This window comes from Oncorhynchus mykiss, chromosome 19 (assembly GCF_013265735.2).
Source record: "Oncorhynchus mykiss isolate Arlee chromosome 19, USDA_OmykA_1.1, whole genome shotgun sequence".
NCBI lineage: Eukaryota > Metazoa > Chordata > Actinopteri > Salmoniformes > Salmonidae > Oncorhynchus > Oncorhynchus mykiss.
The window spans coordinates 66,281,414-66,309,179 of record NC_048583.1 but is presented as its reverse complement, the minus strand read 5'-3'; the positions used below and the strand labels follow the sequence as shown (position 1 = coordinate 66,309,179).

Below are 27,766 nucleotides of genomic sequence, written 5' to 3'. Positions count from 1 at the left end.
GAGTGGTTACTCATCTCCACTGCTCTGGCAGTCGGCTACATAACAAGGATTCCCCAGAGAGTGGTTACTCATCTCTACTGCTGTGGCAGTCGGCTACATAACAAGGATTCCCCAGAGAGTGGTTACTCATCTCTACTGCTGTGGCAGTCGGCTACATAACAAGGATTCCCCAGAGAGTGGTTACATAACAAGGATTCCCCAGAGAGTGGTTACTCATCTCTACTGCTGTGGCAGTCGGCTACATAACAAGGATTCCCCAGAGAGTGGTTACTCATCTCTACTGCTGTGGCAGTCGGCTACATAACAAGGATTCCCCAGAGAGTGGTTACTCATCTCTACTGCTGTGGCAGTCGGCTACATAACAAGGATTCCCCAGAGAGTGGTTACTCATCTCTACTGCTGTGGCAGTCGGCTACATAACAAGGATTCCCCAGAGAGTGGTTACTCATCTCTACTGCTGTGGCAGTCGGCTACATAACAAGGATTCCCCAGAGAGTGGTTACTCATCTCTACTGCTGTGGCAGTCGGCTACATAACAAGGATTCCCCAGAGAGTGGTTACTCATCTCCACTGCTGTGGCAGTCGGCTACATAACAAGGATTCCCCAGAGAGTGGTTACTCATCTCTACTGCTGTGGCAGTCGGCTACATAACAAGGATTCCCCAGAGAGTGGTTACTCATCTCTACTGCTGTGGCAGTCGGCTACATAACAAGGATTCCCCAGAGAGTGGTTACTCATCTCCACTGCTGTGGCAGTCGGCTACATAACAAGGATTCCCCAGAGAGTGGTTACTCATCTCTACTGCTGTGGCAGTCGGCTACATAACAAGGATTCCCCAGAGAGTGGTTACTCATCTCCACTGCTGTGGCAGTCGGCTACATAACAAGGATTCCCCAGAGAGTGGTTACTCATCTCTACTGCTGTGGCAGTCGGCTACATAACAAGGATTCCCCAGAGAGTGGTTACTCATCTCTACTGCTGTGGCAGTCGGCTACATAACAAGGATTCCCCAGAGAGTGGTTACTCATCTCTACTGCTGTGGCAGTCGGCTACATAACAAGGATTCCCCAGAGAGTGGTTACTCATCTCCACTGCTGTGGCAGTCGGCTACGTAACAAGGATTCCCCAGAGAGTGGTTACTCATCTCCACTGCTGTGGCAGTCGGCTACATAACAAGGATTCCCCAGAGAGTGGTTACTCATCTCCACTGCTGTGGCAGTCGGCTACATAACAAGGATTCCCCAGAGAGTGGTTACTCATCTCCACTGCTGTGGCAGTCGGCTACGTAACAAGGATTCCCCAGAGAGTGGTTACTCATCTCCACTGCTGTGGCAGTCGGCTACGTAACAAGGATTCCCCAGAGAGTGGTTTCGATTTCTGAATCATGAATTCACTGACAATGGAGCAGAGGCCTGCATCCAGCAACGTCATGAGTTACGTGACCATTTGACACGTGACCCGTTGACACGTGACCCGTTGACACGTGACCCAGTAACACGTGACCCAGTAACACGTGACCTGTTGACACGTGACCCTTTTTTTACAGTTGTGTCAGTACACTAATACAGGGGGGAGAGGGCGAACTCCACGAAACAAATGTTCAATGTATGGAATCACTTGGTAGTTACTGGATTCTAGGTAAACTTCTCCTTTAACTGTGGCTCTTATCCAGTGCAACACTGTCTGGTGTTCAGTAGGAACAACTACACTCTCAGCACAGTCCGTGCTAGGATGAAAACAGCAAGTGTTCACGGTAGCATCAAACTAACTTCGTCTTTGTCCTCTTCCTCAGCCGGTGGTTCGTTGTCGGCCTCGGGGTCTATTCCGCTCGCCCTCCATGCCCAGCCAGGCGAACCGCACACCTCTGAAGCGCCCCCAGGACGAGAACACGCCGGTCAGAGTGAAGAGACGACGCAGCCTGGCGGAAACTCATGGCACCACCATGGACCAGGACGACAGCTCTCCCAGCAAGATGGTACGTACCTGCTCATAGTACTTCCTGCTTAATGTCTTCACCCCCCTAGTCAACTGGTCCTGGTACTTCCTGCTTAATGTCTCCACCCCCTAGTCAACTGGTCCTGGTACTTCCTGCTTAATGTCTCCACCCCCTAGTCAACTGGTCCTGGTACTTCCTGCTTAATGTCTCCACCCCCTAGTCAACTGGTCCTGGTACTTCCTGCTTAATGTCTCCACCCCCTAGTCAACTGGTCCTGGTACTTCCTGCTTAATGTCTCCACCCCCTAGTCAACTGGTCCTGGTACTTCCTGCTTAATGTCTCCACCCCCTAGTCAACTGGTCCTGGTACTTCCTGCTTAATGTCTCCACCCCCTAGTCAACTGGTCCTGGTACTTCCTGCTTAATGTCTTTTTTTTTTTTGAGGGGATTGATTTGAGCAAGGAGAACCACAGATTCACTAATCTTGATGACAAAATGATTTGTTATTTAGACTGTGTAAAGTGATTTTATAGATCAGTGTTTTTTGCCTAGTCTGACTGCAATGTTTTGGATTTGTTAACTTCAGGTCCTTCAGAAAGTTTTCACACCCCTCGACCTTTTCCACATTTTGTTACAAATTACGATTTTAAGTCGATTTTTTTTTCCATCACTGACCAACACACAATACCCCATAATGTCAGGGGTATTATGATTTTCAAAATTGTTACAAATTAATAAAAAATGAAAAACTGAAGTATTCAACCCCTTTGTTATGGCAAGTCTACAATCAGGAGTTAACATTTGTTTAACAAGTCACATAATAAGTTGAATGGACTCACACTGTGTGCAATAATAGTGTTTAACATGATTTGTGAATGACTACCTCATCTCTGTACCCCACACATACACTCATCTGTAAGTGAATTTCAAACACAGATTCAACCACAAAGACCAGGGAGGTTTTCCTATGCCTCGCAAAGAAGGGCCCCTATTGGTAGATGGGTAAAAATAAAAAAGCAGACATTGAATATCCCTTTGAGAATGTTATTAATTACACATTAGATGGTGTATCAATACACCCAGTCACTACAAAGATGCAGGCGTCCTTCCTAACTTAATTGCCGGAGTGGAAATGGCTTCATTTCACCAGGAGAGGAAATGGCTTCATTTCACCAGGAGAGGAAATGGCTTCATTTCACCAGGAGAGGAAATGGCTTCATTTCACCAGGAGAGGAAATGGCTTCATTTCACCAGGAGAGGAAATGGCTTCATTTCACCAGGAGAGGAAATGGCTTCATTTCACCAGGAGAGGAAATGGCCTCATTTCACCAGGAGAGGAAATGGCCTCATTTCACCAGGAGAGGAAATGGCCTCATTTCACCAGGAGAGGAAATGGCCTCATTTCACCAGGAGAGGTGAAATGAGCCCAGGTGTGTCCCAGTTGGCTGATGACCCACCCGGCTTCGCCCACTGACATCCTATTAAGGAAAACGAGCAAACAGAGAATTCGTCAGACAGAGTAGGAGGGTCATGACCACCTAGGACCCCGGAACACCACACCAACCAAACACAAACAATACTGCTCTGGGAAACGCTACCCAACTGCCCCAGCCAACCTCGTCCTCCCCAGACCTCAGCAACCTTTGCTCACAGGATGCAACATTTTTAATAGGGAAAGAAAAAAAACTAGGACAGCAGGGAACAGAAGACTGGAGTGACTGGACAACACAAAACAAACAGTGGACGACACACACACCCTTGGGGACAACGTGTATAAGAACGTGTGTCCACCGATCAACGCGTTCAGGAACAGCGCACACAAGAGAGCGCGTCAGCAATGACATTATCAGTTCCCCTGATGTGCCGAACATCGACATGGAATGCCTGTAAAAACAAACACCATCTCATTATCCTCTGGTTAGGACACATCATAGTCCTCAAGAAGGTGAGAGGGTTATGGTCGGTGTAGACCGCAATAGGTACTACTCCCGCCCAACATACACTGCGACGTGTCGTAGCGCCCATGGGTGCTAGGGCTTCTTTTTCCACAACTGAGTAGTTCAACTGATAAGGGTTAAACATTTTGGAAAAGAAACTAACAGGCCTCTCAACAATCAATACAATCAAACTGGGAAATGTCTAGGGGTGTGAATACAATCAAACTGTGGGAAATGTCTAGGGGTGTGAATACAATCAAACTGGACAATGTCTAGGGGTGTGAATACAATCAAACTGGGGGAAATGTCTAGGGGTGTGAATACAAACTCCGGCTGTTATTCTACATGAGCCCCTGAAATAACCACACCACCCCCTCTCTCTCTCCCTCCCTCCCTCCATCCAGGTATGTTCTGAGCGCCACATACAGCGCTCCAAATCATTCTGTAACCACACAGAGATTGAGAAGCTGCTGGACAAGGAGCTGATAGGAGATTTCACCAAATCCTTCGCCCTGTCTACCGTGGAGGGAAAACACCAGGACCTCAAATACATCACTCCTGAGATGGTGAGGAACAGTCACCCTTTCATTTCTTCACCAGCTTGTTCTGTCCCTTTACCTGAGTTGGTGAGGAACAGTGTTTAGCTGTAGCCACCCCCCCCCCCCCCCCGAAAAATGAAACATGATAACATTTTACATTGTATCAGCCACAGGAGGTTGGTGGCACCTTTTTAATTGGGAGGACGGGCTCGTGGTAATTGCTTGAGCGGAAGCCCCTTTGTTTAGATGAGCCAAAATTATGTTCAGGAGTCAAATGTGGCATCTTCAATGATAGGGGTTGACATGTCTTTTTTTTGAATGACCACTCCTTCCTCTGTCCCCCACACATACATACATACATACATACATACATACATACATACATCTGTAATGTCCCTCAGTCTAGTATTGAATGACTACTCCTTCCTCTGTCCACCATACATACATACAATCGTAACGTCCCTCAGTCAAGTATTGCATTTCATGCACAGATTTAACGCTAAAGACCAGGGAGCTTTTGAAAAGCCTCAGAAGTGCAGTGATTTGGTAGATGGGTAACAAATCAGACAGTGATTATCTCTTTATGGTCAAGTATTGTATTAAACCACCCAGACACCAAGATAGTCGAGCTTATGAACTGCAGAACAGGAAGGACACTGTTCAGGGAGCCAGCAGGCCATTGGTGATTGTTAAAACATAGTTTGATGGCTGTGATGGAAGAACTGAGGACGGATCAACAACATTGTACTGATAGTGACTCAGCTGACGGTGTCTAAATGTCACCAATGGCCTCATGTTTCCCTGAGTACAAATATACAGAATAATAATCTTGTATACAACAAGGTACTAAACTAATACTGCAAAAAACACAGCAAAGGAATATACTTTTTGGCCTGAAGTCAAAGCCTTTTATGTTTGGGGTAAAAAAATAGATTAAATATAATTTATTTTCTATCTACACACACTACCCCATAATGACAAAGAGAAAAACTGTTTTTTATAATTTTTTTCTAAATGTTTTTTTTTTTTTAGAGAAAAAAAATATCTTATAAAATCCTTTTTTCCACCATAATTTGCAAATAAATTAATAAAAAATCCTACAATGTGATTTTCTGGATTTTTTTTTTTTCTCATTTTGTCTGTCATGGTTGGTGAGTACCTATGATGAAAAGTACAGGCCTCATCTTTTTAAGTGGGAGAACTTGCACAATTGGTGGCTGACTAAATACTTTGTTACCCCACTGTATATGGCTCATCAGGCATCAGGCTTGAATGTTCATGCTGCTTAAATCAAATCCTGACGTATTAATATGCTTTAGATTGACCTCTTGTCGAGAGGATCTATAACCTGGGACTAACCTGTCTGTCTATTCCTCAGATGGTGTCCTCTCTGAGCGGCCAGCTGGATCCTCTATAACCTGGGACTAACCTGTGTCTGTTCCTCAGATGGTGTCTGCTCTGAGCGGCCAGCTGGATCCTCTATAACCTGGGACAAACCTGTCTGTCTATTCCTCAGATGGTGTCCTCTCTGAGCGGCCAGCTGGATCCTCTATAACCTGGGACTAACCTGTCTGTCTGTTCCTCAGATGGTGTCTGTCTGTTCCTCAGATGGTGTCTGTCTGTTCCTCAGATGGTGTCTGCTCTGAGCGGCCAGCTGGATCCTCTATAACCTGGGACTAACCTGTCTGACTGTTCCTCAGATGGTGTCTGTCTGTTCTGCAGATGGTGTCTGTCTGTTCCTCAGATGGTGTCTGTCTGTTCCTCAGATGGTGTCTGTCTGTTCCTCAGATGGTGTCTGTCTGTTCCTCAGATGGTGTCTGTCTGTTTCTCAGATGGTGTCCGCTCTGAGCGGCCAGCTGGATCCTCTATAACCTGGGACTAACCTGTCTGTCTGTTCCTCAGATGGTGTTCGCTCTGAGCGGCCAGCTGCATCATGTTGTCGAGAGGATCGTGGTGATTGACTGTCGCTACCCGTATGAGTTTGAGGGGGGCCACATTAAAGGAGCCCTGAACCTCTACCAGGAGGAGCAGGTAGAGGAGTACCTCCTACGCACCCCCATCGCCCCCCTCTCCCCTGACCACAGGGTCCTCCTCGTCTTCCACTGTGAGTTCTCCTCGGAGCGAGGGCCCGGGATGTGTCGTTTCGTACGTCGGAGGGACAGGGCGATGAACGAGTACCCTAACCTGCAGTACCCAGAACTCTACGTCCTCAAGGGAGGCTACCAAGAGTTCTTCCATCACTTCCGGGTAAAACACAATCGTGGATGACAAAAAGTTTTGATCTCTAGAATCAGAGGTGTGCTCATTGAAATGATCGTTACCATGCAGCCATGTCATATTTATTTCTATAACAAAAGACACGTAGTTAGGATACAGCGTCGACCGGGGGCCTCAGCGTTGACGGGGGCCTCAGCGTTGACGGGGGCCTCAGCGTCGACGGGGGCCTCAGCGTCGACGGGGGCCTCAGCGTTGACGGGGGCCTCAGCGTTGACCGGGGGCCTCAGCGTCGACCGGGGGCCTCAGCGTTGACGGGGGCCTCAGCGTCGACCGGGGGCCTCAGCGTTGACGGGGGCCTCAGCGTCGACCGGGGGCCTCAGCGTTGACGGGGGCCTCAGCGTCGACCGGGGGCCTCAGCGTTGACGGGGGCCTCAGCGTTGACGGGGGCCTCAGCGTTGACGGGGGCCTCAGCGTTGACCGGGGGCCTCAGCGTCGACCGGGGGCCTCAGCGTTGACGGGGGCCTCAGCGTCGACCGGGGGCCTCAGCGTTGACGGGGGCCTCAGCGTCGACCGGGGGCCTCAGCGTTGACGGGGGCCTCAGCGTCGACCGGGGGCCTCAGCGTCGACCGGGGGCCTCAGCGTTGACGGGGGCCTCAGCGTTGACGGGGGCCTCAGCGTCGACCGGGGGCCTCAGCGTCGACCGGGGGCCTCAGCGTTGACGGGGGCCTCAGCGTTGACGGGGGCCTCAGCGTTGACGGGGGCCTCGGCGTTGACGGGGGCCTCGGCGTCGACCGGGGGCCTCAGCGTTGACGGGGGCCTCAGCGTCGACCGGGGGCCTCGGCGTTGACGGGGGCCTCGGCGTCGACCGGGGGCCTCAGCGTTGACGGGGGCCTCAGCGTCGACCGGGGGCCTCAGCGTTGACGGGGGCCTCAGCGTTGACCGGGGGCCTCAGCGTCGACCGGGGGCCTCAGCGTTGACGGGGGCCTCAGCGTTGACATCTACTCACACGTGTTCAATGTATTTGCGTCAATGGTGTCAAAGCAACGATGTATAAAGTAAAAAAATAATAAATACAAAAAATGTAAGAGTAACAACCATAAATGGTAACAGTCAACAGTGGGATATAATATAAATAACTGTCATCCTCACCATTACATCTACTACAGCTGCCATCATTAGTAGTAACTCTTTACTCTGCTGACGTTAGTGTTCTGTGTCCCTCACCATTACATCTACTACAGCTGCCATCATTAGTAGTAACTCTTTACTCTGCTGTGTCCCTCACCATTACATCTACTACAGCGGCATCATTAGTAGTAACTCTTTACTCTGCTGACGTTAGTGTTCTGTGTCCCTCACCATTACATCTACTACAGCTGCCATCATTAGTAGTAACTCTTTACTCTGCTGACGTTAGTGTTCTGTGTCCCTCACCATTACATCTACTACAGCTGCATCATTAGTAGTAACTCTTTACTCTGCTGACGTTAGTGTTCTGTGTCCCTCACCATTACATCTACTACAGCGGCATCATTAGTAGTAACTCTTTACTCTGCTGACGTTAGTGTTCTGTGTCCCTCACCATTACATCTACTACAGCTGCATCATTAGTAGTAACTCTTTACTCTGCTGACGTTAGTGTTCTGTGTCCCTCACCATTACATCTACTACAGCGCCATCATTAGTAGTAACTCTTTACTCTGCTGACGTTAGTGTTCTGTGTCCCTCACCATTACATCTACTACAGCTGCCATCATTAGTAGTAACTCTTTACTCTGCTGACGTTAGTGTTCTGTGTCCTTCACCATTACATCTACTACAGCGGCATCATTAGTAGTAACTCTTTACTCTGCTGACGTTAGTGTTCTGTGTCCCTCACCATTACATCTACTACAGCTGCCATCATTAGTAGTAACTCTTTACTCTGCTGACGTTAGTGTTCTCTGTCCCTCACCATTACATCTACTACAGCTGCATCATTAGTAGTAACTCTTTACTCTGCTGACGTTAGTGTTCTGTGTCCCTCACCATTACATCTACTACAGCTGCATCATTAGTAGTAACTCTTTACTCTGCTGACGTTAGTGTTCTGTGTCCCTCACCATTACATCTACTACAGCTGCATCATTAGTAGTAACTCTTTACTCTGCTGACGTTAGTGTTCTGTGTCCCTCACCATTACATCTACTACAGCGCCATCATTAGTAGTAACTCTTTACTCTGCTGACGTTAGTGTTCTGTGTCCCTCACCATTACATCTACTACAGCGCCATCATTAGTAGTAACTCTTTACTCTGCTGACGTTAGTGTTCTGTGTCCCTCACCATTACATCTACTACAGCTGCCATCATTAGTAGTAACTCTTTACTCTGCTGACGTTAGTGTTCTGTGTCCCTCACCATTACATCTACTACAGCTGCCATCATTAGTAGTAACTCTTTACTCTGCTGTGTCCCTCACCATTACATCTACTACAGCTGCATCATTAGTAGTAACTCTTTACTCTGCTGACGTTAGTGTTCTGTGTCCCTCACCATTACATCTACTACAGCTGCCATCATTAGTAGTAACTCTTTACTCTGCTGACGTTAGTGTTCTGTGTCCCTCACCATTACATCTACTACAGCTGCATCATTAGTAGTAACTCTTTACTCTGCTGACGTTAGTGTTCTGTGTCCCTCACCATTACATCTACTACAGCTGCCATCATTAGTAGTAACTCTTTACTCTGCTGACGTTAGTGTTCTGTGTCCCTCACCATTACATCTACTACAGCTGCATCATTAGTAGTAACTCTTTACTCTGCTGACGTTAGTGTTCTGTGTCCCTCACCATTACATCTACTACAGCGGCATCATTAGTAGTAACTCTTTACTCTGCTGACGTTAGTGTTCTGTGTCCCTCACCATTACATCTACTACAGCGGCATCATTAGTAGTAACTCTTTACTCTGCTGACGTTAGTGTTCTGTGTCCCTCACCATTACATCTACTACAGCTGCCATCATTAGTAGTAACTCTTTACTCTGCTGACGTTAGTGTTCTGTGTCCCTCACCATTACATCTACTACAGCTGCCATCATTAGTAGTAACTCTTTACTCTGCTGACGTTAGTGTTCTGTGTCCCTCACCATTACATCTACTACAGCTGCCATCATTAGTAGTAACTCTTTACTCTGCTGTGTCCCTCAGGCTGTGGCAGGCAAATACATAGCCCAGAGACTGTCCTCTCTGGGCAGCCAGGTCTGTCTGTGACGACCGGTCTCTATAGCCCAGAGACTGTCCTCTCTGGGCAGCCAGGTCTGTCTGTGACGACCGGTTTCTATAGCCCAGAGACTGGCCTCTCTGGGCAGCCAGGTCTGTCTGTGACGACCGGTCTCTATAGCCCAGAGACTGTCCTCTCTGGGCAGCCAGGTCTGTCTGTGACGACCGGTCTCTATAGCCCAGAGACTGTCCTCTCTGGGCAGCCAGGTCTGTCTGTGACGACCGGTTTCTATAGCCCAGAGACTGGCCTCTCTGGGCAGCCAGGTCTGTCTGTGACGACCGGTTTCTATAGCCCAGAGACTGTCCTCTCTGGGCAGCCAGGTCTGTCTGTGACGACCGGTTTCTATAGCCCAGAGACTGGCCTCTCTGGGCAGCCAGGTCTGTCTGTGACGACCGGTTTCTATAGCCCAGAGACTGTCCTCTCTGGGCAGCCAGGTCTGTCTGTGACGACCGGTCTCTATAGCCCAGAGACTGTCCTCTCTGGGCAGCCAGGTCTGTCTGTGACGACCGGTCTCTATAGCCAGACTGTCCTCTCTGGGCAGCCAGGTCTGTCTGTGACGACCGGTCTCTATAGCCGAGACTGTCCTCTCTGGGCAGCCAGGTCTGTCTGTGACGACCGGTCTCTATAGCCCAGAGACTGTCCTCTCTGGTCAGCCAGGTCTGTCTGTGACGACCGGTCTCTATAGCCCAGACTGTCCTCTCTGGGCAGCCAGGTCTGTCTGTGACGACCGGTCTCTATAGCCGAGACTGTCCTCTCTGGGCAGCCAGGTCTGTCTGTGACGACCGGTCTCTATAGCCCAGAGACTGTCCTCTCTGGGCAGCCAGGTCTGTCTGTGACGACCGGTCTCTATAGCCAGACTGTCCTCTCTGGGCAGCCAGGTCTGTCTGTGACGACCGGTCTCTATAGCCGAGACTGTCCTCTCTGGGCAGCCAGGTCTGTCTGTGACGACCGGTCTCTATAGCCGAGACTGTCCTCTCTGGGCAGCCAGGTCTGTCTGTGACGACCGGTCTCTATAGCCCAGAGACTGTCCTCTCTGGTCAGCCAGGTCTGTCTGTGACGACCGGTCTCTATAGCCGAGACTGTCCTCTCTGGGCAGCCAGGTCTGTCTGTGACGACCGGTCTCTATAGCCCAGACTGTCCTCTCTGGGCAGCCAGGTCTGTCTGTGACGACCGGTCTCTATAGCCCAGACTGTCCTCTCTGGGCAGCCAGGTCTGTCTGTGACGACCGGTCTCTATAGCCAGACTGTCCTCTCTGGGTTTGTCTGTGACGACCGGTCTCTATAGCCAGACTGTCCTCTCTGGGTTTGTCTGTGACGACCGGTCTCTATAGCCAGACTGTCCTCTCTGGGTTTGTCTGTGACGACCGGTCTCTATAGCCAGACTGTCCTCTCTGGGTTTGTCTGTGACGACCGGTCTCTATAGCCAGACTGTCCTCTCTGGGTTTGTCTGTGACGACCGGTCTCTATAGCCAGACTGTCCTCTCTGGGTTTGTCTGTGACGACCGGTCTCTATAGCCAGACTGTCCTCTCTGGGTTTGTCTGTGACGACCGGTCTCTATAGCCAGACTGTCCTCTCTGGGTTTGTCTGTGACGACCGGTCTCTATAGCCAGACTGTCCTCTCTGGGTTTGTCTGTGACGACCGGTCTCTATAGCCAGACTGTCCTCTCTGGGTTTGTCTGTGACGACCGGTCTCTATAGCCAGACTGTCCTCTCTGGGTTTGTCTGTGACGACCGGTCTCTATAGCCAGACTGTCCTCTCTGGGTTTGTCTGTGACGACCGGTCTCTATAGCCAGACTGTCCTCTCTGGGTTTGTCTGTGACGACCGGTCTCTATAGCCAGACTGTCCTCTCTGGGTTTGTCTGTGACGACCGGTCTCTATAGCCAGACTGTCCTCTCTGGGTTTGTCTGTGACGACCGGTCTCTATAGCCAGACTGTCCTCTCTGGGTTTGTCTGTGACGACCGGTCTCTATAGCCAGACTGTCCTCTCTGGGTTTGTCTGTGACGACCGGTCTCTATAGCCAGACTGTCCTCTCTGGGTTTGTCTGTGACGACCGGTCTCTATAGCCAGACTGTCCTCTCTGGGTTTGTCTGTGACGACCGGTCTCTATAGCCAGACTGTCCTCTCTGGGTTTGTCTGTGACGACCGGTCTCTATAGCCAGACTGTCCTCTCTGGGTTTGTCTGTGACGACCGGTCTCTATAGCCAGACTGTCCTCTCTGGGTTTGTCTGTGACGACCGGTCTCTATAGCCAGACTGTTTTCCTTTTTGCGGTGTCTTTCCAACAGGTGATTTTATTTTTGTTTTGTGATGATTTGGTTGGGCCAGATTTTCTGAGTGCTGTCCTGAGGCTCTATGGGGTTGGTTTGGGTTGGTGAACTGAGCCTCAGAACCAGCTGGCTGAGTGTTGTCCTGAGGCTCTATGGGGTTGGTTTGGGTTGGTGAACTGAGCCTCAGAACCAGCTGGCTGAGTGCTGTCCTGAGGCTCTATGGGGTTGGTTTGGGTTGGTGAACTGAGCCTCAGAACCAGCTGGCTGAGTGTTGTCCTGAGGCTCTATGGGGTTGGTTTGGGTTGGTGAACTGAGCCTCAGAACCAGCTGGCTGAGTGCTGTCCTGAGGCTCTATGGGGTTGGTTTGGGTTGGTGAACTGAGCCTCAGAACCAGCTGGCTGAGTGTTGTCCTGAGGCTCTATGGGGTTGGTTTGGGTTGGTGAACTGAGCCTCAGAACCAGCTGGCTGAGTCCTGTCCTGAGGCTCTATGGGGTTGGTTTGGGTTGGTGAACTGAGCCTCAGAACCAGCTGGCTGACTGCTGTCCTGAGGCTCTATGGGGTTGGTTTGGGTTGGTGAACTGAGCCTCAGAACCAGCTGGCTGAGTGCTGTCCTGAGGCTCTATGGGGTTGGTTTGGGTTGGTGAACTGAGCCTCAGAACCAGCTGGCTGAGTGCTGTCCTGAGGCTCTATGGGGTTGGTTTGGGTTAGTGAACTGAGCCTCAGAACCAGCTGGCTGAGTCCTGTCCTGAGGCTCTATGGGGTTGGTTTGGGTTGGTGAACTGAGCCTCAGAACCAGCTGGCTGAGTCCTGTCCTGAGGCTCTATGGGGTTGGTTTGGGTTGGTGAACTGAGCCTCAGAACCAGCTGGCTGAGTGCTGTCCTGAGGCTCTATGGGGTTGGTTTGAGTTAGTGAACTGAGCCTCAGAACCAGGTGGCTGAGTGCTGTCCTGAGGCTCTATGGGGTTGGTTTGGGTTGGTGAACTGAGCCCCAGAACCAGCTGGCTGAGTCCTGTCCTGAGGCTCTATGGGGTTGGTTTGGGTTGGTGAACTGAGCCTCAGAACCAGCTGGCTGAGTCCTGTCCTGAGGCTCTATGGGGTTGGTTTGGGTTGGTGAACTGAGCCTCAGAACCAGCTGGCTGAGTGCTGTCCTGAGGCTCTATGGGGTTGGTTTGGGTTGGTGAACTGAGCCTCAGAACCAGCTGGCTGAGTGCTGTCCTGAGGCTCTATGGGGTTGGTTTGGGTTGGTGAACTGAGCCTCAGAACCAGCTGGCTGAGTGTTGTCCTGAGGCTCTATGGGGTTGGTTTGGGTTGGTGAACTGAGCCTCAGAACCAGCTGGCTGAGTGCTGTCCTGAGGCTCTATGGGGTTGGTTTGGGTTGGTGAACTGAGCCTCAGAACCAGCTGGCTGAGTGCTGTCCTGAGGCTCTATGAGGTTGGTTTGAGTTGGTGAACTGAGCCTCAGAACCAGCTGGCTGAGTGCTGTCCTGAGGCTCTATGGGGTTGGTTTGAGTTGGTGAACTGAGCCTCAGAACCAGCTGGCTGAGTCCTGTCCTGAGGCTCTATGAGGTTGGTTTGAGTTGGTGAACTGAGCCTCAGAACCAGCTGGCTGAGTCCTGTCCTGAGGCTCTATGGGGTTGGTTTGAGTTAGTGAACTGAGCCTCAGAACCAGGTGGCTGAGTGCTGTCCTGAGGCTCTATGGGGTTGGTTTGAGTTGGTGAACTGAGCCTCAGAACCAGCTGGCTGAGTCCTGTCCTGAGGCTCTATGAGGTTGGTTTGAGTTGGTGAACTGAGCCTCAGAACCAGCTGGCTGAGTCCTGTCCTGAGGCTCTATGGGGTTGGTTTGAGTTAGTGAACTGAGCCTCAGAACCAGCTGGCTGACTGCTGTCCTGAGGCTCTATGAGGTTGGTTTGGGTTAGTGAACTGAGCCTCAGAACCAGCTGGCTGAGTCCTGTCCTGAGGCTCTATGAGGTTGGTTTGAGTTGGTGAACTGAGCCTCAGAACCAGCTGGCTGAGTGCTGTCCTGAGGCTCTATGGGGTTGGTTTGGGTTAGTGAACTGAGCCTCAGAACCAGCTGGCTGAGTGCTGTCCTGAGGCTCTATGGGGTTGGTTTGGGTTGGTGAACTGAGCCTCAGAACCAGCTGGCTGACTGCTGTCCTGAGGCTCTATGAGGTTGGTTTGGGTTAGTGAACTGAGCCTCAGAACCAGCTGGCTGAGTGCTGTCCTGAGGCTCTATGGGGTTGGTTTGAGTTAGTGAACTGAGCCTCAGAACCAGCTGGCTGAGTGCTGTCCTGAGGCTCTATGGGGTTGGTTTGGGTTGGTGAACTGAGCCTCAGAACCAGCTGGCTGAGTGCTGTCCTGAGGCTCTATGAGGTTGGTTTGGGTTAGTGAACTGAGCCTCAGAACCAGCTGGCTGAGTGCTGTCCTGAGGCTCTATGGGGTTGGTTTGAGTTAGTGAACTGAGCCTCAGAACCAGCTGGCTGAGTGCTGTCCTGAGGCTCTATGAGGTTGGTTTGGGTTGGTGAACTGAGCCTCAGAACCAGCTGGCTGACTGCTGTCCTGAGGCTCTATGAGGTTGGTTTGGGTTAGTGAACTGAGCCTCAGAACCAGCTGGCTGAGTGCTGTCCTGAGGCTCTATGAGGTTGGTTTGGGTTAGTGAACTGAGCCTCATAACCAGCTGGCTGAGTGCTGTCCTGAGGCTCTATGGGGTTGGTTTGAGTTAGTGAACTGAGCCTCAGAACCAGCTGGCTGAGGGGACTCTTCTCTGGTTTCATCTCTTGACATTGTAGAGCTGTGTGATGGAACCACCAGGTCATCTGCGTACAGCAAACACTTGATTTCAGTGTTGTGTAGGGTGATACCAGGTGCTGCCGATTCTTCTAATGTTTTGGCCAATTCATTAATTTAGATGTTAAATAGTGTTGGACTTATTGGACAGCCCTGTTTCACTCCACGTCCCTGAGAGAAGTTTGCCTGTTGCCAATTTTTACTGCACATTTGTTTTCAGTGTACATTGATTTAATAACATGTTTCCCTCCAATACCACTTTCTATTAGTTTATAGAACATTTAAAAAAAATGTGCCTAAATTAATCAAATAACATTTTATTTGTCACATGCTCCGAATACAACAGGTTTTTACCTTACCGTGAAATGCTTACTTACAAGCCATTAACCAACAATGTAGTTCAAGAAAGAGTTAAGAGTTAATGTTTACTAAATAAACTGTAGTGAAATGTAAATAAAAAGTAACACAATAAAAATAACAACAACGAGCCTATATACATGGGGAACCGAGTCAATGTGTGGGGGCACAAGTTAGTCAAGTTATTTTGTACATGTAGGTTAGGGCTAAAGTGACTATGCATAGATAATAAGTTAAACAATTTAAAGGCAATGCTACCAAATACTAATTGAGTGTATGTAAATTTCTGACCCACTGGGAATGTGATGAAAGAAATACAAGCTGAAATAAATCATTCTCTCTAATATTATTCTGACATTTCACATTCTTAAAATCAAGTGGTGATCCTAACTGACCTAAAACAGGGAATTTTTACTAGGATTAAATGTCAGGAATTGTGAAACTGAGTTTTTAAATGTATTTGGCTAAGGTGTATGTAAACTTCCGACTTCAACTGTACTTATGGTGCTGCCTACTCTTGATTAGTTTAACAAATCCTATGAGCAAAAAAATATTTAGCTTTATCTGGGACGCTAAATCAGACAAAATAAAATGAGCCTATCTATATAATAATAGGCTCGTTTTATCCAAGAGTACAACCAATTGATTACAGCATTGCCCCAAAACTGGAGGAGGCAGGTGGCAGCGAGAGGAGGTAGGGAATTGGTCTGTCTGCCCAATATAAAGGATCAAAACTGGAGGAGGCAGGTGGCAGCGAGAGGAGGTAGGGAATTGGTCTGTCTGCCCAATATAAAGGATCAAACCTGGAGGAGGCAGGGGGAGGAGGTAGGGAATTGGTCTGTCTGCCCAATATAAAGGATCAAACCTGGAGCAGGCAGGGAACTGGTCTGTCTGCCCCATATAAAGGATCAAACCTGGAGGAGGCAGGGGGAGGAGGTAGGGAATTGGTTTGTCTGCCCCATATGAAGGATCAGAACTGGAGGAGGAATAAAAATAGCATAAATAGGAAAGTCTACCAGTTTCATTTGAGGACCAGGATGTTGACAGCTGGGCCATACAGATTGCAAAATAGTTGGGAAGAGATTTTTGATGCACCGATTCCATGGTACAGGGTGTGCATTGTTTTATATATCAACGTAAGATTCAAGACTTCGTGCTTTTAAGCTAAAATGATTTTATAGAATTCTTGCCACCAACAAAATGTTGAATATTTGGGTCATAAAATCATCGAAGCTCTGCGGATTTTGTTGTGAGGATGCAGAATCAATAGACCGTTTATTTTGGTATTGCCCTCAGGTAGCCTGTTTCTGGTCTCAGGTTCAGGAATGGCTGAAAATGCATAACATTGATCTAAAATTCACCCTAGAAATAGTACTGTTAGGAGATCTGGAGAGACCGGGTCAGTGAATTACTAGAATACTAATACTCTTAGTAAAAGTATTTATCTTCAACAGGCAATCTGTAGATTCTATTCGATAGATTGGCAGGTTGATTGGTCTGTCAGTCTCTGTCCCTCAACTTATGGCAGGCAGCAATGTAGTGCGCTGCCAACCCACAGCTCTCTGCGTCCTCCCCCAACAGGACGGGTAGCCTGTCCCTCCCCCAACAGGGCGGGTAGCCTATCCTCATCAGAGAGGTCTTTGAAACCTCTAATAAGGGTTTCACATTTGGGGAAATGACACTCTCTAATTGTAAATTTGACATTTTGTCAGGAAATGCAGCTCCGTCTCAAGTTCTGCTGTGGTGCAGTGGTTGCACGCCCTTTCCTTTACAGGAAGTCAGGTTTTCATGTGTCTACCCTTCTCGATGGAAAGCCTTTGCTCACTGAGTCTGTAATCACTAATCATGGTCAAATAGTTTGCCACGGTGTACTGTCAATTTAGGGCCAGATAGCACTGCATTTTGCTTTGTGCTTGTGTTTCCCAATAAGTAATGTAGTTTTGTTTTGACTGTGTTGTAATTTGGCTTATCCTGATTGATTGGATGTTCTGGTCCTGAGGCTTCAGTGTGTTAGTAGAACAGGTTAGTGAACTCAGGACCAGCTGGATGAGGGGACTGAGGCTTCAGTGTGTTAGTAGAACAGGTTTGTGAACTCAGGACCAGCTGGATGAGGGGACTGAGGCTTCAGTGTGTTAGTAGAACAGGTTTGTGAACTCAGCCTCAGGACCAGCTGGATGAGGGGACTGAGGCTTCAGTGTGTTAGTAGAACAGGTTTGTGAACTCAGGACCAGCTGGATGAGGGGACTGAGGCTTCAGTGTGTTAGTAGAACAGGTTAGTGAACTCAGCCCCAGGACCAGCTGGATGAGGGGACTGAGGCTTCAGTGTGTTAGTAGAACAGGTTTGTGAACTCAGCCCCAGGACCAGCTGGATGAGGGGACTGAGGCTTCAGTGTGTTAGTAGAACAGGTTTGTGAACTCAGCCCCAGGACCAGCTGGATGAGGGGACTGAGGCTTCAGTGTGTTAGTAGAACAGGTTTGTGAACTCAGCCCCAGGACCAGCTGGATGAGGGGACTGAGGCTTCAGTGTGTTAGTAGAACAGGTTTGTGAACTCAGCCCCAGGACCAGCTGGATGAGGGGACTGAGGCTTCAGTGTGTTAGTAGAACAGGTTAGTGAACTCAGCCCCAGGACCAGCTGGATGAGGGGACTGAGGCTTCAGTGTGTTAGTAGAACAGGTTAGTGAACTCAGCCCCAGGTCCAGCTGGATGAGGGGACTTTGCTCAGCTCTTGGCATTGCATGGTTGGGGAATGATAAGTGAGGTGGTCACTGTATTTGAGATGTTTTTATTATCCGTGGATATTGGCCTAATTCTGCCCTGCAGGGTTTCAATTGGGTGAAATCTTGTTTTGTAAGTGGACCCCACACCTCACTGCCATAATGTGCAATTGGTCCAATAACGCATTCAATTAGTTTTAGACAAATTGTAATAGGTATTTCAATTCGAATGTGTTTTTTAATTGCTTAGAATGCCCCGCGTGCTTCCTTTCTCTGTTCATTCACTGCCTCATTAAGGTGTCCAGTTAGACTAAATGAGTTTCTCAATCCACTTCACTTTATTGGCCTGATATAACAATGTACATATTGCCAAAGCTGGCTGGCTGTATGTATGTTGTAACTGGTCTCTCTCTCTGTGTGTAGATGCAGTGTGAGCCCCAGGGATACCGGCCCATGCACCACCAGGACTTTAAAGAGGACCTGAGGAAGTTCAGACTGAAGAGCAGTACCTGGGCCGGGGAGCGCAGCAAGAGAGACCAGTACAGCAGACTGAAGAAGCTGTAACCCTACTGCCCCCCCTGTAACCCTACTGCCCCCCCTGTAACCCTACTGCCCCCCCTGTAACCCTACTGCCCCCCCTGTAACCCTACTGCCCCCCCTGTAACCCTACTGCCCCCCCCTGTAACCCTACTGCCCCCCCCTGTAACCCTACTGCCCCCCCTGTAACCCTACTGCCCCCCCTGTAACCCTACTGCCCCCCTGTAAACCTACTGCCCCCCTGTAACCCTACTGCCCCCCCTGTAACCCTACTGCCCCCCCTGTAACCCTACTGCCCCCCCCTGTAACCCTACTGCCCCCCCCTGTAACCCTACTGCCCCCCCTGTAACCCTACTGCCCCCCCTGTAACCCTGTAACCCTACTGCCCCCCCTGTAACCCTACTGACCTCCTGTAACCCTACTGCCCCCCCTGTAACCCTACTGCCCCCCCCCCCTGTAACCCTACTGCCCCCCCTGTAACCCCTTGTAACCCTACTGCCCCCCCTGTAACCCTACTGCCCCCCCTGTAACCCTACTGCCCCCCCTGTAACCCTACTGCCCCCCCTGTAACCCTACTGCCCCCCCTGTAACCCCTTGTAACCCTACTGCCCCCCCTGTAACCCTACTGCCCCCCCTGTAACCCTACTGCCCCCCCTGTAACCCTACTGCCCCCCCTGTAACGCTACTGCCCCCCTGTAACCCTACTGCCCCCCCTGTAACCCTACTGCCCCCCCTGTAACCCTACTGCCCCCCCTGTAACCCTACTGCCCCCCCTGTAACCCTACTGCCCCCCCCTGTAACCCTACTGCCCCCCCCCTGTAACCCTACTGCCCCCCCCCTGTAACCCTACTGCCCCCCCCTGTAACCCTACTGCCCCCCCCCTGTAACCCTACTGCCCCCCCCCTGTAACCCTACTGCCCCCCCCTGTAACCCTACTGCCCCCCCCGTAACCCTACTGCCCCCCTGTAACCCTACTGCCCCCCCTGTAACCCTGTAACCCTACTGCCCCCCCTGTAACCCTACTGTCCCCCTGTAACCCTACTGTCCCCCTGTAACCCTACTGTCCCCCTGTAACCCTACTGCCCCCCTGTAACCCTGTAACCCTACTGCCCCCCTGTAACCCTACTGCCCCTCTGTAATCCTACTGCCCCCCTGAAACCCTGTAACCCTACTGCCCCCCTGTAACCCTACTGCCCCCCCTGTAACCCTACTGCCCCCCCTGTAACCCTACTGCCCCCCCCTGTAACCCTACTGCCCCCCCCTGTAACCCTACTGCCCCCCCCTGTAACCCTACTGCCCCCCCCTGTAACCCTACTGCCCCCCCCTGTAACCCTACTGCCCCCCCCTGTAACCCTACTGCCCCCCCCTGTAACCCTACTGCCCCCCCTGTAACCCTAGTGCCCCCCCCTGTAACCCTAGTGCCCCCCCCTGTAACCCTAGTGCCCCCCCCCTGTAACCCTAGTGCCCCCCCCCTGTAACCCTAGTGCCCCCCCCCTGTAACCCTACTGCCCCCCCCGTAACCCTAGTGCCCCCCCCTGTAACCCTAGTGCCCCCCCCGTAACCCTACTTGCCCCCCTGTAACCCTACTGCCCCCCTGTAACCCTACTGCCCCCCTGTAACCCTACTGCCCCCCTGAAACCCTACTGCCCCCCTGAAACCCTTTAATCCTACTGCCCCCCCTGTAACCCTACTGCCCCCCTGTAACCCTACTGCCCCCCCCCGTAACCCTACTACCCCCCCCGTAACCCTAGTGCCCCCCCTGTAACCCTACTGCCCCCCTGTAACCCTACTGCCCCCCTGAAACCCTTTAATCCTACTGCCCCCCTGTAACCCTACTGCCCCCCTGTAACCCTACTGCCCCCCTGTAACCCTACTGCCCCCCTGTAACCCTACTGCCCCCCTGTAACCCTACTGCCCCCCTGAAACCCTACTGCCCCCCTGAAACCCTTTAATCCTACTGCCCCCCCCTGTAATCCTACTGCCCCCCCTGTAATCCTACTGTCCCCCCTGTAACCCTACTGCCCCCCCTGTAACCCTACTGCCCCCCTGTAACCCTACTGCCCCCCCCCCCCGTAACCCTACTACCCCCCCCGTAACCCTACTGCCCCCCCCCCGTAACCCTACTACCCCCCCCTGTAACCCTACTGCCCCCCCGTAACCCTACTGCCCCCCCGTAACCCTACTGCCCCCCCGTAACCCTACTGCCCCCCCGAAACCCTACTGCCCCCTGAAACCCTACTGCCCCCTGAAACCCTACTGCCCCCCTGAAACCCTACTGCCCCCATGTAACCCTACTGCCCCCCTGAAACCCTGTAACCCTACTGCCCCCCCGTAACCCTACTGCCCCCCTGTAACCCTACTGCCCCCCTGAAACCCTGTAACCCTACTGCCCCCCTGTAACCCTACTGCCCCCCCGTAACCCTACTGCCCCCCTGTAACCCTACTGCCCCCCTGAAACCCTGTAACCCTACTGCCCCCCTGTAACCCTACTGCCCCCCCGTAACCCTACTGCCCCCCTGTAACCCTACTGCCCCCCCGTAACCCTACTGTAACCCTACTGCCCCCCTGTAACCCTACTGCCCCCCTGAAACCCTGTAACCCTACTGCCCCCCTGTAACCCTACTGCCCCCCCCCCCCGTAACCCTACTGTAACCCTACTGCCCCCCTGTAACCCTACTGCCCCCTGTAACCCTACTGCCCCCCCGTAACCCTACTGCCCCCCCTGTAACCCTACTGCCCCCCCGTAACCCTACTGTAACTCTACTGCCCCCCTGTAACCCTGTAACCCTACTGCCCCCCTGTAACCCTACTGCCCCCCCGTAACCCTACTGTACCCTACTGCCCCCCTGTAACCCTACTGCCCCCCCGTAACCCTACTGTAACCCTACTGCCCCCCTGTAACCCTACTGCCCCCCCGTAACCCTACTGCCCCCCCGTAACCCTACTGTAACTCTACTGCCCCCCTGTAACCCTGTAACCCTACTGCCCCCCTGTAACCCTACTGCCCCCCTGTAACCCTACTGCCCCCCTGTAACCCTACTGCCCCCCCGTAACCCTACTGCCCCCCCGTAACCCTACTGTAACTCTACTGCCCCCCTGTAACCCTGTAACCCTACTGCCCCCCTGTAACCCTACTGCCCCCCCGTAACCCTACTGTAACCCTACTGCCCCCCTGTAACCCTACTGCCCCCCCGTAACCCTACTGTAACCCTACTGCCCCCCTGTAACCCTACTGCCCCCCTGTAACCCTACTGCCCCCCTGTAACCCTACTGCCCCCCTGAAACCCTGTAACTCTACTGCCCCCCTGTAACCCTACTGCCCCCCCCGTAACCCTACTGTAACCCTACTGCCCCCCTGTAACCCTACTGCCCCCCCCTGTAACCCTACTGCCCCCCCCTGTAACCCTACTGCCCCCCCCCCTGTAACCCTACTGCCCCCCCCTGTAACCCTACTGCCCCCCCCTGTAACCCTACTGCCCGGGGGGGTTGTGAGAGATATATATATATATATATTAGTAGGGTTATATGCACCACAGCTAAGGGAAGATATAGAAATGTATTCATGTCTACATTTGTTTTTATTCTATCAGACAACTTAATGCATTTCAATTATATTATTTGCGCTAAACATATATAAATAAAAACATTAAGAATACTCTTTTGAAAGTTCATTACTGTCCCCAATACAACAAACACTACTTAAATACTGTTATTTTGTCTGTGAAATATTTAATTGAAGTATTGTGGAATTGCATTCATTCCCATGGAGGTTTGCTCCTGCTGGGGACTGCCAATGTGGCCGACTGCTGACTTCAAAGCCTCTCAATGGCCAATACTTGGCGTCAGCAATCCAGGGTTTTTATATAATGATCCATACCCTCCTCTAGATATCAACCCACCACCACTATACCTCCTCTAGATATAAACCCACCACCGCTATACCTCCTCTAGATATAAACCCACCACTATACCTCCTCTAGATATAAACCCACCACTATACCTCCTCTAGATATAAACCCACCACTATACCTCCTCTAGATATAAACCCACCACTATACCTCCTCTAGATATAAACCCACCACTATACCTCCTCTAGATATAAACCCACTATACCTCCTCTAGATATCAACCCACCACCACTATACCTCCTCTAGATATCAACCCACCACCGCTATACCTCCTCTAGATATAAACCCACCACTATACCTCCTCTAGATATAAACCCACCACTATACCTCCTCTAGATATAAACCCACCACTATACCTCCTCTAGATATCAACCCACCACCACTCTACCTCCTCTAGATATCAACCCACCACCGCTATACCTCCTCTAGTTATAAACCCACCACTATACCTCTAGATATAAACCCACCACTATACCTCCTCTAGATATAAACCCACCACCACTATACCTCCTCTGGATATAAACCCACCGCTATACCTCCTCTAGATATAAACCCACCACTATACCTCCTCTAGATATAAACCCACCACTATACCTCCTCTAGATATCAACCCACCACCACTATACCTCCTCTGGATATAAACCCACCACTATACCTCCTCTAGATATAAACCCACCACTATACCTCCTCTATATATAAACCCACCTCTATACCTCCTCTAGATATAAACCCACCACCACTATACCTCCTCTGGATATAAACCCACCACTATACCTCCTCTAGATATAAACCCACCACTATACCTCCTCTAGATATAAACCCACCACTATACCTCCTCTAGATATAAACCCACCACTATACCTCCTCTAGATATAAACCCACCACTATACCTCCTCTAGATATCAACCCACCACCGCTATACCTCCTCTAGTTATAAACCCACCACTATACCTCCTCTAGATATAAACCCACCACTATACCTCCTCTAGATATAAACCCACCACTATACCTCCTCTAGATATAAACCCACCACTATACCTCCTCTAGATATAAACCCACCACTATACCTCCTCTAGATATAAACCCACTATACCTCCTCTAGATATCAACCCACCACCACTCTACCTCCTCTAGATATCAACCCACCACCGCTATACCTCCTCTAGTTATAAACCCACCACTATACCTCCTCTAGATATAAACCCACCACTATACCTCCTCTAGATATAAACCCACCACTATACCTCCTCTAGATATAAACCCACCACCACTATACCTCCTCTGGATATAAACCCACCGCTATACCTCTAGATATAAACCCACCACTATACCTCCTCTAGATATAAACCCACCACTATACCTCCTCTAGATATCAACCCACCACCACTATACCTCCTCTGGATATAAACCCACCACTATACCTCCTCTAGATATAAACCCACCACTATACCTCCTCTATATATAAACCCACCTCTATACCTCCTCTAGATATAAACCCACCACCACTATACCTCCTCTGGATATAAACCCACCACTATACCTCCTCTAGATATAAACCCACCACTATACCTCCTCTAGATATAAACCCACCACTATACCTCCTCTAGATATAAACCCACCACTATACCTCCTCTAGATATAAACCCACCACTATACCTCCTCTAGATATAAACCCACCACTATACCTCCTCTAGATATCAACCCACCACCGCTATACCTCCTCTAGTTATAAACCCACCACTATACCTCCTCTAGATATAAACCCACCACTATACCTCCTCTAGATATAAACCCACCACTATACCTCCTCTAGATATAAACCCACCACTATACCTCCTCTAGATATAAACCCACCACTATACCTCCTCTAGATATCAACCCACCACCACTCTACCTCCTCTAGATATCAACCCACCACCGCTATACCTCCTCTAGTTATAAACCCACCACTATACCTCCTCTAGATATAAACCCACCACTATACCTCCTCTAGATATAAACCCACCACCACTATACCTCCTCTGGATATAAACCCACCGCTATACCTCCTCTAGATATAAACCCACCACTATACCTCCTCTAGATATAAACCCACCACTATACCTCCTCTAGATATCAACCCACCACCACTATACCTCCTCTGGATATAAACCCACCACTATACCTCCTCTAGATATAAACCCACCACTATACCTCCTCTATATATAAACCCACCTCTATACCTCCTCTAGATATAAACCCACCACCACTATACCTCCTCTGGATATAAACCCACCACTATACCTCCTCTAGATATAAACCCACCACTATACCTCCTCTAGATATAAACCCACCACTATACCTCCTCTAGATATAAACCCACCACTATACCTCCTCTAGATATAAACCCACCACTATACCTCCTCTAGATATCAACCCACCACCGCTATACCTCCTCTAGTTATAAACCCACCACTATACCTCCTCTAGATATAAACCCACCACTATACCTCCTCTAGATATAAACCCACCACTATACCTCCTCTAGACATAAACCCACCACTATACCTCCTCTAGATATAAACCCACCACTATACCTCCTCTAGATATAAACCCACTATACCTCCTCTAGATATCAACCCACCACCACTCTACCTCCTCTAGATATCAACCCACCACCGCTATACCTCCTCTAGTTATAAACCCACCACTATACCTCCTCTAGATATAAACCCACCACTATACCTCCTCTAGATATAAACCCACCACCACTATACCTCCTCTGGATATAAACCCACCGCTATACCTCCTCTAGATATAAACCCACCACTATACCTCCTCTAGATATAAACCCACCACTATACCTCCTCTAGATATCAACCCACCACCACTATACCTCCTCTGGATATAAACCCACCACTATACCTCCTCTAGATATAAACCCACCACTATACCTCCTCTATATATAAACCCACCTCTATACCTCCTCTAGATATAAACCCACCACCACTATACCTCCTCTGGATATAAACCCACCACTATACCTCCTCTAGATATAAACCCACCACTATACCTCCTCTAGATATAAACCCACCACTATAACTCCTCTAGATATAAACCCACCACTATACCTCCTCTAGATATAAACCCACCACTATACCTCCTCTAGATATCAACCCACCACCGCTATACCTCCTCTAGTTATAAACCCACCACTATACCTCCTCTAGATATAAACCCACCACTATACCTCCTCTAGATATAAACCCACCACTATACCTCCTCTAGATATAAACCCACCACTATACCTCCTCTAGATATAAACCCACCACTATACCTCCTCTAGATATAAACCCACCACTATACCTCCTCTAGTTATAAACCCACCACTATACCTCCTCTAGATATAAACCCACCACTATACCTCCTCTAGATATAAACCCACCACCACTATACCTCCTCTGGATATAAACCCACCACTATACCTCCTCTAGATATAAACCCACCACCACTATACCTCCTCTAGTTATAAACCCACCACTATACCTCCTCTAGATATAAACCCACCACTATACCTCCTCTAGATATAAACCCACCACCGCTATACCTCCTCTAGTTATAAACCCACCACTATACCTCCTCTAGATATAAACCCACCACTATACCTCCTCTAGATATCAACCCACCACCACTCTACCTCCTCTAGATATGAACCCACCACTATACCTCCTCTAGATATAAACCCACCACTATTCCTCCTCTAGATATAAACTCACCACTATACCTCCTCTAGATATCAACCCACCACCACTCTACCTCCTCTAGATATAAACCCACCACTATACCTCCTCTTTATATAAACCCACCACTATACCTCCTCTATATATAAACCCACTATACCCTCCTCTAGATATAAACCCACCACCACTATACCTCCTCTAGATATAAACCCACCACTATACCTCCTCTATATATAAACCCACCACCACTATACCTTCTCTAGATATAAACCCACCACTATACCTCCTCTATATATAAACCCACTATACCACCTCTATGCCTCCTCTAGATATAAACCCACCATACCACCACTATACCTCTAGATATAAACCCACTACAATACCTCCTCTAGATATAAACCCACTATACCACCACTATACCTTCTCAAGATATAAACCCACCATACCACCACTATACCTCTAGATATAAACCCACTATACCTCCACTATACCTCTATATATAAACCCACCACTATACCTCCTCTATATATAAACCCACTATACCTCCTCTAGATATAAACCCACCACTATACCTCCTCTAGATATAAACCCACCACCACTATACCTCCTCTAGATATAAACCCACTATACCTCCTCTAGATATAAACCCACCACCACTATACCTCCTCTAGATATAAACCCACCACCACTATACCTCCTCTAGATATAAACCCACCACTATACCTCCTCTAGATATAAACCCACTATACCTCCTCTAGATATAAACCCACCACTATACCTCCTCTAGATATAAACCCACTATACATCCTCTAGATTTAAACCCACTATACCTCCTCTATACCTCCTGTAGATATAAACCCACCACTATACCTCCTCTAGATATAAACCCACCACTATACCTCCTCTAGATATAAACCCACTATACCTCCACTATACCTCCTCTAGATATAAACCCACCACTATACCTCCTCTATATATAAACCCACTATACCTCCTCTAGATATAAACCCACCACTATACCTCCTCTAGATATAAACCCACCACTATACCTCCTCTATATATAAACCCACCACTATACCTCCTTTAGATATAAACCCACTATACCTCCTCTAGATATAAACCCACTATACCTCCACTATACCTCCTCTAGATATAAACCCACCACTATACCTCCTCTATATATAAACCCACCACTATACCTCCTCTAGATATAAACCCACTATACCTCCTCTAGATATAAACCCACTATACCTCCTCTAGATATAAACCCACTATACCACCTCTATACCTCCTCTAGATATAAACCCACTATACCACCACTATACCTCCTCTAGATATAAACCCACCATACCACCACTATACCTCTAGATATAAACCCACCACTATACCTCCTCTAGATATAAACCCACCACTATACCTCCTCTAGATATAAACCCACGATACCACCTCTATACCTTCTCTAGATATAAACCCACTATACTTCCTCTAGATATAAACCCACTATACCTCCTCTAGATATAAACCTACCATACCACCACTATACCTCCTCTAGATATAAACCCACCACTATACCTCCTCTAGATATA

General features: G+C 49.5%; 1 protein-coding gene across 1 annotated transcript in view; it reads left to right on the top strand.

The window, feature by feature from the left end:
• LOC110498311 (M-phase inducer phosphatase 2) overlaps nt 1–18,702 on the top strand; it is a 29,013-nt gene extending 10,311 nt beyond the window's left edge. The window contains exons 7-10 of the mRNA XM_036955435.1: nt 1,794–1,976; nt 4,278–4,439; nt 6,315–6,659; nt 18,440–18,702. Of these exons, the coding sequence (XP_036811330.1) occupies nt 1,794–1,976; nt 4,278–4,439; nt 6,315–6,659; nt 18,440–18,580 (831 nt within the window). The 3' untranslated portion in view covers nt 18,581–18,702. The remainder of the gene's footprint in view (nt 1–1,793; nt 1,977–4,277; nt 4,440–6,314; nt 6,660–18,439) is intronic.
• The last annotated feature ends 9,064 nt before the right edge of the window (nt 18,703–27,766 follow it).